Source organism: Necator americanus, chromosome V (genome assembly GCF_031761385.1).
Source record: "Necator americanus strain Aroian chromosome V, whole genome shotgun sequence".
In the NCBI taxonomy this organism is placed as follows: domain Eukaryota; kingdom Metazoa; phylum Nematoda; class Chromadorea; order Rhabditida; family Ancylostomatidae; genus Necator; species Necator americanus.
This window is the reverse complement of record NC_087375.1, coordinates 21676211-21689368: the sequence shown is the minus strand read 5'-3', so window position 1 is coordinate 21689368 and position 13158 is coordinate 21676211. Positions and strand designations below refer to the sequence as shown.

At 43.4% G+C, this 13158-nt stretch overlaps 4 protein-coding genes across 9 annotated transcripts; 2 read left to right on the top strand and 2 right to left on the bottom strand.

Moving 5' to 3' along the window:
- Window positions 1-177: 177 nt before the first annotated feature.
- Window positions 178-1794, bottom strand: RB195_014772 (uncharacterized protein; the record flags this gene model as incomplete). The annotated part of the gene is made up of 5 exons (XM_064205177.1): window positions 178-200; window positions 266-298; window positions 1429-1471; window positions 1543-1686; window positions 1741-1794. The coding sequence occupies 5 exons, from the start codon at window positions 1792-1794 to the stop codon at window positions 178-180; spliced, it is 297 nt and encodes a 98-aa protein (XP_064061058.1).
- Window positions 1795-3821: 2027 nt separating this feature from the next.
- On the bottom strand, window positions 3822-8814 carry RB195_014771 (uncharacterized protein; the record flags this gene model as incomplete). Of its 6 annotated transcripts, XM_064205173.1 has the most annotated exons (7): window positions 3822-3933; window positions 4000-4178; window positions 4251-4367; window positions 4938-5112; window positions 7646-7784; window positions 8518-8574; window positions 8643-8814. In XM_064205173.1, 7 exons carry the CDS (start codon window positions 8812-8814, stop codon window positions 3822-3824), a joined length of 951 nt encoding a protein of 316 aa, XP_064061053.1. The 6 variants fall into 6 exon arrangements, with proteins under 6 accessions (XP_064061053.1, XP_013296921.2, XP_064061054.1 ...); XM_064205174.1 differs by lacking the exons at window positions 3822-3933; window positions 4000-4178; window positions 4251-4367; window positions 4938-5112 and adding exons at window positions 6340-6395; window positions 7036-7194 and having other exon boundaries at window positions 7674-7784; XM_064205176.1 differs by lacking the exons at window positions 3822-3933; window positions 4000-4178; window positions 4251-4367; ... (1 more) ...; window positions 8518-8574; window positions 8643-8814 and adding exons at window positions 6340-6395; window positions 7036-7194; window positions 7907-7983; window positions 8049-8083 and having other exon boundaries at window positions 7674-7784.
- A 3015-nt stretch (window positions 8815-11829) lies between these two features.
- RB195_014770 (uncharacterized protein) lies at window positions 11830-12144 on the top strand (the record flags this gene model as incomplete). The annotated part of the gene is made up of 1 exon (XM_064205171.1): window positions 11830-12144. The coding sequence occupies one exon, from the start codon at window positions 11830-11832 to the stop codon at window positions 12142-12144; it is 315 nt and encodes a 104-aa protein (XP_064061052.1).
- A 248-nt stretch (window positions 12145-12392) lies between these two features.
- On the top strand, window positions 12393-12809 carry RB195_014769 (uncharacterized protein; the record flags this gene model as incomplete). Its single annotated transcript, XM_064205170.1, has 1 exon — window positions 12393-12809. The coding sequence occupies one exon, from the start codon at window positions 12393-12395 to the stop codon at window positions 12807-12809; it is 417 nt and encodes a 138-aa protein (XP_064061051.1).
- Window positions 12810-13158: the final 349 nt, after the last annotated feature.

The following is a 13158-nucleotide window of genomic DNA, read 5'->3' as shown; positions in this document are numbered from 1 at the left end:
CTCAATAAAATGAAGATTTTTTTCAATTTTCTTCCCGATTTTTCTCTACTTGGAAATTTATGTATGGATTTAGTAAACAGCAGATAAGAGTACCTTTATTGGAACAGGGGGGAAAACAAGTGCCGTTATGTTTGTATATGAACAATGTTCAGTTTCTTTGATCTCGTCACCAACTTCTCACTGGACAGCTTTCACAGCATCTGAACACGAACAAAGTCGTTCAAAGGGCGAAATACGGCAAAATTTGCATAAAGTTCTAACTTACCGGGTGCTTTTCCTGCACCCGGCGAACTCACATCTGCAACGAAATGTCATAATTTTGCATAAAACAGACATTTATAAATCCAAGAGTGGCCTTGCTAAACTGGAAAACTTTGAAGAGTGGAGAGGGTCAAGGAATGCGGAGAGGCGTAACCTTGCGAGCACGCTATTGGTGTACAAGCTCAGGTTAACACTAGCGATATTATTGGGTGATTTTAATGGTCCCATTCAACTCACAACATAGTAAGTAACATAGTAATAGTAATTTCATAAGTCATTAGGAGCAGAAGAGAAATATAAACGGTCTTCGGACAAAAGTATGAACCAAAGATGCAAACTGATCGCCCTTTTCCCAGTTCTTCTACATCTACTCCGAAAAGCATTTCCCATATCATAGATCAAAAATGATAATTATGAAGGAAATTAGAAGCAAAGAGATTTTAGGAACTATTTGGTACGAGATGTAGTGCACGATACCAAGGACAAAGAAGGTTTTGAGAAAAAGACGGCACGTATCTGATAATTAGATCCAGGGGGTATCCAGTACTTGTACAACAAGTTGATATCGCAGGCATTTTGGGTCACAATTACAAAACAAAACAGAAATACCTAGAAACTACTGCCTAGAAACGGAAGTATTCGTTAGCAGCATGCCCTCAGCACTGGTGTTTCGTAGGGCGCGGTCACGGCCAATTGGTAGCTATCGATCGAGCTCGGTGACCTGACAGTGTCCTGCCGACAATCGCCACTTGTTAGAAACGTGCACAAGTTAAGCGGTCGTGTCTGTGAACTCTGCTGCGGGTCTGTGAACCTGACCACGTGGATCCGTCAGTTTACCTGTCCCGGCGCAGTTAAATGAATCTCACTTAATTGGGTTTCATCCCGAAACAATCACGATGCCCCCATAACCTCACAACTACTTCGATCGAACGATCTAACACACGCCGATTTTGCAGAGGTTCAGACGTCAACATTGGTGTTTCAGTGTATTTGCAGAACATGCATTAAAAACGCATGTGTTGGCCAGCTTATTCGACCAGTTAATGATCTCTGGGTCATTTTGCCAATCTCGCCTTTCGTCGTAGAGCACCTCATCTCCCGTCATCATTCATCTGTCTAGATTCACTCCAGAAAGAAAAAGAGCAAAATCATATAGATCAGCCCAACCTGTAGGTTTTTTAACCACGCGCCGTTTTCCTCTTTCCGATTTCTGGAAATAGGGAATCGCCACAGTCCTTCTTTAAGATTATTAGCGGTCCCCCTTCTAGTCTAGGGACGCACCACTTCTTCCAAGCTTTCTATTCTTCTATTCAATGTTCTCCATAGTTCTCGATCTTTCCTTCGGTGCTCCTCAATAGCCAAAAAATGGCCCTGAATTTTCGTTACCAGTTGTTTCGCTTCCTCTTTTAGGTCGTTCACGTTCACCTGCAGCATAGAATCTCAGTTCTACCTTTGGGACTTTTTGTGTGGTCACAGTACTTCTGTCTTTCCATTGCCATTGCCGGTGTTCGTAGTAGTTGATTTCTTCCCCATAGCGACTGTTTTTGAGGGTGAAATTAGGTGAATGGAACTCCATCAAATTTTAGATATCTTGGTGAAATGTGATTACAAAAAGCTTTATCACCACATCTATTTCGGGGTAACTTTGTTTGTGTCTCGAACCTCAGCAGCTGAAGGACATCACAAACACCGATCCGCTCAATGGTCGCTATCACATGCGTCTTCCGGGGTCAAATCGGCGAACTAAACAAACAACTAAACACTCATTTCAGAGGCAATAAATCCACATGAAAATCCGAAGGATGTGTGTGGAGACAAGCAAATTCGGGGAATTGCAGAGCAGGCTTAATATCCTTTGGGGTAAAATGCAGTAGGGAGGGGCGGGGACTCAGAGGCGCCCTTATTTTACAGAATTAACTAAGTCAGTCAGGGCCATAAGACCTTACCATAAGTATTAGAGGATCTATGACATGAAAGCTAAAGTTACTAAGAGAAGGAAATAAGATAGAGCGTCCAGAAATAAGGGCACCACCGAGTGCCCTCCCCTCAACTTCATTTTCCCCTCCCGCAAAAACCTAGCAAGAACTCTCCGATATCCTCAATTAATGAGCTAAAAACGTCAATAAGCGAAAATTTAAAATGAGCTTATGTTTTCCTGTGCCCCAACATGCCGGTCGGAAATCATGTGTTAATAGTAAACTGAACCTTAATTGTTTGTTTTGGTGCTTACGATACTCGGCCACTAATTATGTGATCTAGTGCGATCCATAACATAAGAGTGACAAGTTTTATCTACCCGATACATGTCAAGTTAAAGGCGTCACCCCAGAATCTGAGGTGGTGCAGATTTCAGGTGGAGTATTCGTATACAAGATGGGAGACTATGGAGAGAGGGGTGATTCCGTCCATTTCTTCCTAGTTGTCGTAAAAAACGGCCCGGAAGATGCGGCGTGTGCACAAGGCTGGCGCGCTCCAGTCGAACTCCTTGTGGAAAATAGTGCGCCAGAACGCGCGAAGCCGTATCTTCCGGGCCATTTTTTACGGCAATTAAGAAGAATTGGACGGAATCACCCCCCTATCCATCATCTACGACCCCGTATACGAATACTCCACCTGAAGTCCGTACCACTTCTGATTCGTGGAGTGATGCCTTTAACTAGCCTCCATGGATGAAAATGGCAGTATTCATAATATCCAAAAGAAGTCCTAGCCAGTGAAATAGGAGAAAAAAGATAACGCGGTGTAGTCATTTTCAGCTTCATCGCAAATATAATTCCTAGACATCGCCACGACAACTGATGTACTTTCGCTGTTGGAATTTTTGGTAGTTTAGGAAGTGATCGACTGGTTCTTATGCCGGAGCGACAAGTTCGCATCTCTTTGTGGTCGAAGAGACCGAGAGCATCTTGCGCAAAATTTCCCGAAGCCTTGGTCCCGAAAACCTCCTTCGGCGCTCGATAAGCTAACCAGTAGATGTTTTCACGTCTCCAGTGGAATAGAATTGAGGCTATTCCTGTTTTCCTGAGAATCTGATTTTATGTGGGATGTTCAGCAAAGCTTTATAGCTAGTTAGCTTGCTAGCGTAGTAAAAACCAAGCGTATCGAAAAGTAACTCAGCGAGGACGTTCGTGCATTCACTAGAAGTACAACCATAGATGCGATAGTCGGAGCCGGTGCTCTGACCCTCTTCACTTTTGGACGGTTGGCGAAAGGACCCCCTTCACTTGAGCTGCACCCCATGAGCTAAACGCCCTTCACCTGAGGAGGATTCGGCTTCTCCCCATCGCACCTATGAGTATAACTATCCAAGATTATCAGGAATGCTTAAGAGAAGAAGAAAATCAATTTATTGTGAGCATTATGTAGTTTTCTATTCTTTTTCTACTGATAGAAATGATAACGAATAGTAAAGTGACGTGAAATGAATGACAAAGCAGACAAAATCCGTTCAAAATGTAAAGCTAGTAGGATTCTGGGCATAGTCATATGCCTCAAACCTCAACTCGGAGTTTCTTGAATACTCAAGAACCTTTAGACTATTGAATGGAGGAAATATTTCCCTATGCATATACAGTCACCAGCCGACGAATTCTATTTTCAAGCTCAAACAGATGCTCATCTCGATCTTCTGGGAACAGTAGACGTACGTGTTCAGCGAGTTTCAGGACATACCTGTAAAATGCTGACATTATGCTAAACTTGTGGCGAGGTCATACAGATGCTTGAGCGCAAACTCACTCAAAGTTGGGCCCTGCGCAGCCCTTAGCACGTCGGATCTCACCGGCCATTTGTTCTAAATCCGCATCTCCTAGATAGAATTCATTATCTAAGCCGGCTATGCATGTCCAAGCGTTGATGACATCTCCAGAATCGGCTAATTCGACAGTAATTTCCACGAAATTGTACCCGTTATTAATCTGAAGAAAATCCTACACCAACGTACAGGTGCTAGATTACAGAAAGAGTTTGCGGGGAGTCATCGGGTTTACCTCTCTCTCCCATAAATGGACAAATGCCTGTCGGATACTCTCTTTGCCTCTCACTTCGAAAACAACACCAGTCGTGAAGGAATCCTCATCTTCTACAAGTGTTGCTACGCGGCCAGGCTAAAAGTGTCATGAAAAATCACATAAATAGGACAAGGGCAAAACTGGTAGCTTAGCAAAATGAAAAAAAAAAGTAATTTAACGAAAATATAGGAAACGTGACTGCACGAATTATCCGAAGGGAATTGAGAAATTCAATCACGTTTCTCGAAGGCAAAATGTTTTAGTAGAACGGCTCGGCAATAATGATGCAGTAATGTTCGACTGCATTCAGCAATCAACGAGAAGCTTTGAGTTTGAGCGTCATTCTGTTCCCACGAAAGGTCGGCTGCACTTTAGGCGGCAAATAAGCGTGGGCGCCGCTAATGAGTGGATGCTGTTCTTTGCTCTGACTCTCTTTCTCTGGATGTAATTCTCGTAAGACCTGTACAATGCCCTCGAACAATAAGCTGACTTCCTGCTTTACGAGAAACTCGTAAACGAGCTCAGCTGAAGCGCGAGTAATATTCGAATCGATCGCAGACGCACTACAGCATATGTTCTCGCGCTGGGGAACAACACTATACGAAAAGAGAACGCCGTGACAGCCGAAAGTACTCCGGAAATTGTGAAAAAAAACCAGGAATTCACCTGTTGCGTATTTCCACGATGGTACGTATTCCCCTGATACATTCGCCGTGCGAAACCGTTGGCGTAACCTTTTTCCTTGTGATGATACGTGAAACCTGGATTCCAAATCAGCGAGCCATATCCAAAGAAATAGGCGTAGTCCTTAGACGTTGACGCTTCAATTTCCATGTTGTTGCTGGAAGTGGGAGGATTGTTCATCAGAGAAAATCTTTTCAACAATGGAAACTGCCAAGAAAAGTGAGCAGAAACGGTGAAAAGTTCCCCCTTCAGGAGAAAACACTGCAGCGATTTAATGAACAATTGAAAAGCGATGGCAAATCTGCCACTCACATTTGCCATCGCTTTTCAGTTGCTACTCACATATATACGTCGTGTGATGGGCGGAGCTAGCATGAGCTAAACGGAGAGGACGATTGCATCAGCCAAGTGTATTAGTCTGGCGAGAGAACAGCGACCGTCGATGTGATGCGGGTCATGCGTACACTCTAGGGGAAGATTTCGCCTCCGGAACGTTTTGCCGTCCTGGCAACTTGATATTGTGACCTCATAACAATGGGTAATCGGTGTTTGAGCTGTATGATTAGCTGGTGACATGCCGACACAGATATCGGGCGACGAGTGGACAGACATGCCTCTCTACGGAGATATCCAGATGTACGTAGAAAGGAAGAGATTAGTGATCGTAGCTCATAAAAATCACGAGCAAAAATACCATCAGGATACGAAATCAGTTTAAAGAGCGCTCCGAAAACCCTGTAGGGAGAGGGTGACTGATCGTATTCACGATAGTTCACGGACTACTGCATATCCTAGAATTCTCTGTATTAGAACTTCTAGACAACTATGCCCTGTTCCAAATGTTGAGACATCAGCTGCTGTTCATAAATGGATAATTACTGTATATCCCGAACGCTAACGCTAATGCCGAGTAAATACAAAAAAAAAGAAACAAGTGAAAGAGAGGAGAAAAAGCTGTTCTGAGAACTTCCTTAACTCCAAAAAATAGTGCAATCATTTCCAAATGGAGAGCAGCAGATTGAAAGAAAAACTTTCAGTAATCATTTCACTCGCAAAATTCCAAAGTGTTTTTAGCATACCTTTAGAGTTCATACGCTTCTCGACATAGTATCTATCATACTTGTGCGATTAGAAAAAAGCTGCTGTAGCTACATGTTCCGGCACCATACAGCAACTTCCTTTTTCTAAATTTTGAAGCTGCCACACTATTATTTCTCAACACTTTTCCAACACGTTGATATTAAAAGAAAGGAAAGGTTTACTTACAATCCTTAGCGATCTTTAATCTCTTGTCTATTAAAATGTGGTCGTCTTACAAAATCATGAGCTGATAAACAACTTTAATTCTTTGAAAGTAAATTCCGGTTCTCTTAAGTCTCCATTGTTATCGATCTTTGCGACTCTTTTTCCCGTTTGTAGCCGTCACAGAGGTGCTCATGTCTGCAAAAAAGAGTGAGTAGTCCCTCTTTTGTCCCTGTCTTCAAGCGGAATGTTCTTTTCTGAACTCCTTTTTTTGCTGACTCTTTCATTCCAAATAATTTCAAATGATAATAATTCTTCTTTTCGTTCCTGTGCTTCTTTTGCTTGTGTATCGTGTTAGTTGCAGATAAGAGAGCGGCGTGATGGATGTGTGACTAACGAAAAACTAACAAAGAGGTCTGATAAGGAAATGAAGGCGAATAATATTCGAAAAGAATTTTGTAAGGCTAGATATGTCTATGAGATCACGAAAATCCAGGAAATAAAATTTTGATATGTCTAAAAAAAACAAAAAATGAATCCTTGTGCTCATTTCTCAGTGTCTTGATTAAATAATTTCTATGTGTATAAAAGAGCGAATAATTGAGTACCTAATCTATTTGAAAATACTTGACTTTTTACGGTGCCCACTTTTCACATGAAACACTATCATAAATGACTCTCTGGATACTGCGTGAAACTAAACTTTACGAAGAAAACAACTCCTTACAGACTTTCATGCCATAGAGATCAAGTCTATGTCGCATTAATTAAGTTAGGAATCAAGGTCATCCACTTTTCACTATAGTTGTGTACGACCGACGTTTTCGAATGGAATTACCTCTGCAGCAAACGCTTCGCACGTGATTTTCTCCGGAGTCGGTGGGCGCTAGCGAACTTCCTTCGACCTCCCTGGCGGCGCTATGGAGGCCGCAGCGAACAAAAGCGTCGCACAAAAAGCCATCAGCCACAGCTGGCACCGACCGCAGTGTTCCAATCTCTGTACACATTCACACACATAAACCAACAAATGCACGTGATATTGTCCGAGGTTCCTGGAGAAGTCGTAGGGACGACTTTATGTTTTCTTCCTCGTACCACGCGTGTTCGTGTTAATCCAAAAGGGAGGTGTTCCACAGAGGAATGAAAGAGTTTTCTCTTACGTGGATAGTCAATAAAAACTGAGGGAACCAAAGTGGAATCGAAGTACAAAAGTAGATGGATCATTCAGTTGTGGCCAGTTATTTTGTAAGATTACTTATATTACTGTCGGGGTATTAGGAGAAATCCACAACCTTTTTGTTGGCTTTCTTGACCTACGTTTACAGGGATTGGTATTGATTTTTATCAAATAATTTTTTCGGCATTATTATCTTTGTCAGAGTGTGGAAAAATCAAAGCGAGGGGTGACTTATGCTGTAGTGATGGGAACGAAGCAGAACACGTCGTACCATAACTTTGAATCCGTGTTGAACCTGCCTTGATTTGAAGATTTCTCCAACGAAGTTGACACTACTCTCCTACCAACATTTTCCAAGCTGTGTGTGTACGGTGCAAGAGAAAGAAACGCAACAGAACCGTCGATCAGGCCTTAATTTTCAATTGAAATTAAGTGTCATATTCATTTCGTCCTTACAGAGCTTACACTTAAAATGAGTCATTTAGGAATACTGGAGTATGAAGCGTTAATCATTCCTTTCTATTTAAATGACATTGGTGCACAGAGTCAGGAGAATTTTTTATAGGATATCCTAGCGGAAGGAACTGTAGATCAAATCCCGCAGAGGTCCTGGTGTGGAGTTACCGCATTTTACTGATCTTTTCGGTCAATTTTCGGACTTTTGGGAATCTCACTGGGAAACGACTGATAAGCAGAGCATTTCGTTCATTTTCCTCCAAAATTTCTGCCAGTATTCTGGAGTTCAGGGTTTCTTCCCCTGAAAGTGTAGCTTCTGTTCAGAAGGTGAACAGTTAGTAGAGAAACGCAATTTCTACGTAAGTGTTTTATAAATTCCCACCTAATCACAATTCCATTTCAACTCAAAACGGCAGCAACAACCACTTCTTTCTTACAAATGCGAATAAAATTCTGGGTGATGCCTAAAACCTAAAAGAGGGAATTACTATGACTATGCACTAGACTTCACTAAAGACCCAATGTCTCAGGAGTCAATGCTAGCCATAAAGGCGATGTGTTCGGCATAATAAAGAAAATAGACCACAGAGTGTATTAATTTTATGGAATTGACGAGAACGTCAATAACACCATTTTTCTTTCCTTCGACTTCATCAGCTACCCTCCAACTGTTTCACTTCTTCTTACCGGCCAATCCTGCAGCCGCACCCATTAGCGCTCCCGATATCGCACCAGTTATCGGATCTAAATCCTACTATTTAAGGCAAGCAAGGTAAAGTGAAATTAAATTGGGGAAATGAAAAGATACTCGCCAATTCCTCCAGCTCCTAGCATAGGCATTCCAAGAGGATTAATCAGTGGCATTCCCATTCCAGCATAAGGATACATTCCGTATGGAGGGATCATTAGAGATCCAAACTGGGGTGCTACATCGTTGATTAACACAAAAACCAACAGTATCTTGATATTGATAGTGCAAATCATTTTAGGAAATTTTGTAGATGCAAAAACAAATGTGCACGAATAAAATGTAGCGCATGGGATTCTCCTTAAATACTGCAAGTAGTATTAATAGATTTCGGTGCATGAATTTGCATTAAAAATGAAAAGAGGAATAAATTTGCCACAAGTCGACCATATGCAAATAAATGCATATCATCTCAAAACAAAATCTGTAATGAAATCAAACCTATGCTGGCGGATGACGATGAAGAAACTTTCTCTGCGGACAAAATAAGAGAGATACAGACAATGAAAGGAGTGCTTGGATATGCTAAAGCCTTCTTCAGATGAGATTCCATGTTCCTCTGTCAATGACTACAGACATTATTTGCGTGTATTGTGTGGTCCACATACTGCTAAATATAATTTATTTATTTCGCTTTGCAGCATGAGCAGATGTCCCAGCCATATTTTTCTTCTTCAGAAGCTTGAAGGTGCTTTTCGACGTGGAATTTGTGTAACTCTGTATCTCATCTCCTCCTGGCTGGCTTTAGTTGACTGAAGATAGTATTCCAGAATGAGAAGGCAAAAACACACCTTCTGTTGCACCGTTTTGCAGTGGTGGATACTCGTTGACGGGGGTGGGACAAAATGGAATACTATTCAAAAGCAAATGAACCGCAGGCTTAAACTATAATTGATAAGCTTCTCACAAGTTTGCTTGTTTTCGGGCCACACATTTGTCCAAACCAAATTCTGAAAGCATAGTTGAAATCAGCGACTTATCAGCTTCCGATGATTATTTTTAGGATTTCATTTTGCTCGCTCCCAAGAATCTCGACCGTTTACAGCGGATCAGTCCGACGGAGTCAGATTCTGGACACAAATTAATAAAAAATTAGTATGGCGTCGTATATCTGTAACTTTTATAACGATATAAACGATAAGAGGATTAAGTTCGCGTTTTGGTTGATTATATTTGGATTTTTGGTAGAAATACAGGACGCTTCTAATATTTCATTTGTTGTGATCTCGGACTGTTCTGCAAGTACCTGCCATGCTGCGGTTATCACCGTTATGCCGCTCACGTGAGTGTTCTCCAAACGCTTAGGACAGATCTCCTCCTCTCTTATTGCCCGAACTTTTATTGATGCAGTCGGTTAGTTCTCGAATTCTTCCGTCGATATGTTGTACGGTATAGCTCGAACACTCGTTCTGACATATTATTCAAGTTTTCCCTTCTTTTCCATATGGGTGAGCGATGCATTCTTTAGGTATGTACTGAATGTCCGACAGCCTCTTGAACATAACCTTACCTCTGGGCTTCCCCTCTTTTAGCACTGAATGCATTCATAGGGATTAAATCATCGAGTATTTAGTAGAATTGCCATAACTGATTGAACCGATAAGGGCGTATTTCGGCGCTTGATTCGTGGTAGATGGAAGGAATACATAATGTCAGTCCTTGACATAATCTGAGTGCTTTTAACTCAGGACACGTCCACCATTTCTTGTTATATCGGTGGAACTGGCAGTGATTCTTTCTGTTCCTAATCTGCAAGGAAACTGGCCTAAAACTCGGGATTCCGTTTTCCCACTCCAATGGGCTATTCTTGGTTTGGTTTGCTCTTAAGCAGTAGCCATTTTGTGTTCTGTTCCTAACAGCACAGAACCAAATCAACAACCAAATCTTTATAGGCATCACCCCACGAATCTGAATTGGCACGGATTTCAAGTGGAGTATTCCTATACGGGATAGTAGATTATGGAGACGGGAGTAATTCCGTCCATTTCTTCCTAATTGCCGTAAAACACGGCCTGGAAGATGCGGCGCCGCACAGGGCTGGCGCGCTCCAATCGAACTCCTTGTAGGAAATAGAGCGCCGGGACGCTCTAAGCCGTATCTTTCGTCTTTCGTTTTGTACGGCAATTAGGAAGAAATGAACAGAATCACCATCCTTCCCATAATCTATGACCCTGTGAACTCCACCGGAAATTCGTACCACTCCAGATTCGTGGGGTAATGCCTTTAATGCAGGAAATGCTGTGATTAAAACTAACTACGAAAATTTTCAAAATTTGTTTTTTAATCAGTGAGTAATGAAAGGATAAAGTTTCTGGGGTTAATCAATCCGCTTGGGATGCGCCCCCACGTTCACTTCAATTCAGAATCGTTTGAGGTTTACGAACGTGTATCTGGCCTATACAATGACTTGCGGTGGCTAGCCGATGTGTCAAGTCAGTGCTTTTGTCCTCCCAGACAAGTCTGGTACCAATTTATCGACTCCGGAGGAATGAAACCACGGATCTCCCTCACTAGAGGGATCACAGCCGGTTAGTCGCGAGGCTACGTGGCGCGTCCCCGGGTGGCGGATAGGGGGCTAATCGCGGACCAAAAGCTACCTTGCGCTTGCCCAGAGACGCAGGTGGATTCAGAAGATGGACTCCCTGTTTCTGCTGAGCCAGGACTGACTCATGACATCCTTGTATCCCTCACGTCGGTCCGGCCAAAAGCCTGCAATCAAGTGACTGGGAGGTGCAAGGGAGGCGGTTTGGAGTCGCCTCCAACAAATAAGCTCCACATGTCCACACCGGGAGAAAGAAAGTTCTCCCAGAAACTCATGGGACTAGAGGCTTGCAACCTGCCCATGGGTTTTAAAATTTTTAAGCAAAACACAGTAATAGAAAAGAGTCTCCTGATTCCGGAGGAAAGCCTGGTACGGTAGCGCAAGGCAGGACGGGGTTGCAGGAGTCATGTAGGCTACTAAAACGGAAAAGGACTAGGATGGCGATCTGTACTTATAACGCACGTACGCTAGCATCGGAAGCAGCCATCGAAGATCTGATGATGCAAGCCAAGAAGATCAAGTACGACGTCATCGGACTGAGATGAGACGACGTCACCCTCTCAACGTCGTATATGAAACTGGAGAAGAACTGTTCTTAGGAACATGCAACAGTAGAGGTGTTGGTGGAGTTGGCGTCCTCGTCAACACGAGTATGGCAAAGAACATCGACTCTATTTAACAACTTACGACCCGAATCGGACGTCTGCGGATGAGAAGATGTGGTCCAACACTAGCTTTGACTATCTTCGTCGCTTACGCTCCAACATCAAGCTACGAAGAAGAGGAAGTCGAAGCTCTCTATATGGACCTGGAGAAGTTCTACCGAGAAGATCATGCCTTCTACAAGGTCATAATTGGCGATTTCAACGCTGAGGTTTGCACAAGAAGAACGCCAGAGGAACTTCACATCGGGACCCACGGCCTACAATGGAATGACCAGGGGGAGAGGCTCTCCGAGTTCATCATGACGACTAAGACCATCCATGGGAACTCGCAATTCCAGAAGCCCTCCTCTCTACGCTGAACGTGGGAGTCACTCGGTGGAGGTACCGTAATGAAATAGACCACATCATCGTCAATAAAAGGCTCTGCCTGACGGGAGTCGCTGTTGTGCCAAAGTTCAGTGTGGGATCGGACCATCGCCTCCTCCGAGGAAGATTTTCGTTCACAAGGAGAGCAGAGAAAGCCGCCAAGTTCAGAGAGAGAAATCCCAGGACTACCATCAACTGGGATCTCTTCGCTACGCTAGCCGGCTTTTGGGAAGATTCCGCAATGGACAACATCGACGAGGAATATGACCGGCTTGTTGAACACCTTCACGACTGCGCGAAGAAGGCTGAGAGTTTTAAAACCACCAAGAGGCGCCTGTCTCTTCAAACTCTTGAGCTGATACGCCAGCGTGGAGCAGCACGAGCCGCAGGGAACCAAGAACTCACGTCCGAGCTCGCAAGGCTTTGCAGAGAGGCGATAAAGGAAGACTTTAAAGAGAGAAGAGCAGAAGTGCTGGCTGAAGCTGCAGAGGCGGGGAAAAGCATCCGCTATGCCCGTCGAGACTTCACCAGTCACAAGACGAGGATGACTGCTTTCCGGAACCCAAATGGAACAGCAATTGCATCGAGAAGAAAATCATCTACGACTTCTACTCTGATCTCTTCGACAGCCATGTCCATTTGCCTCCTCACCATCTGAGGGAAGATGGACAAGTCATTCCAGAGGTTCTCCCGTCCGAAATACGGCATGCTGTCATGTCGGTAAGAAATCGTACCGCACCCGGTTCCGACAGAATAAGACCAGAACACCTGAAGAGCCTTCCGCCAGTACTCACAACACCCTGGCGAGGCTCTTTACACATTATCTGTCGGGATGCAAGGTTCCTAAACAGTGGAAGACCAGCAAGACCGTGTTGTTGTATAAAAAGGGAGATTCACATGACATCGGCAACTATCGTCCAATCTGAACACTGTCCGTCATCTACAAGCTCTTTACAAGAGTAATCCTTAATAGGATTGAAAAAGTCTTGGATGAAGGACAGCCATGC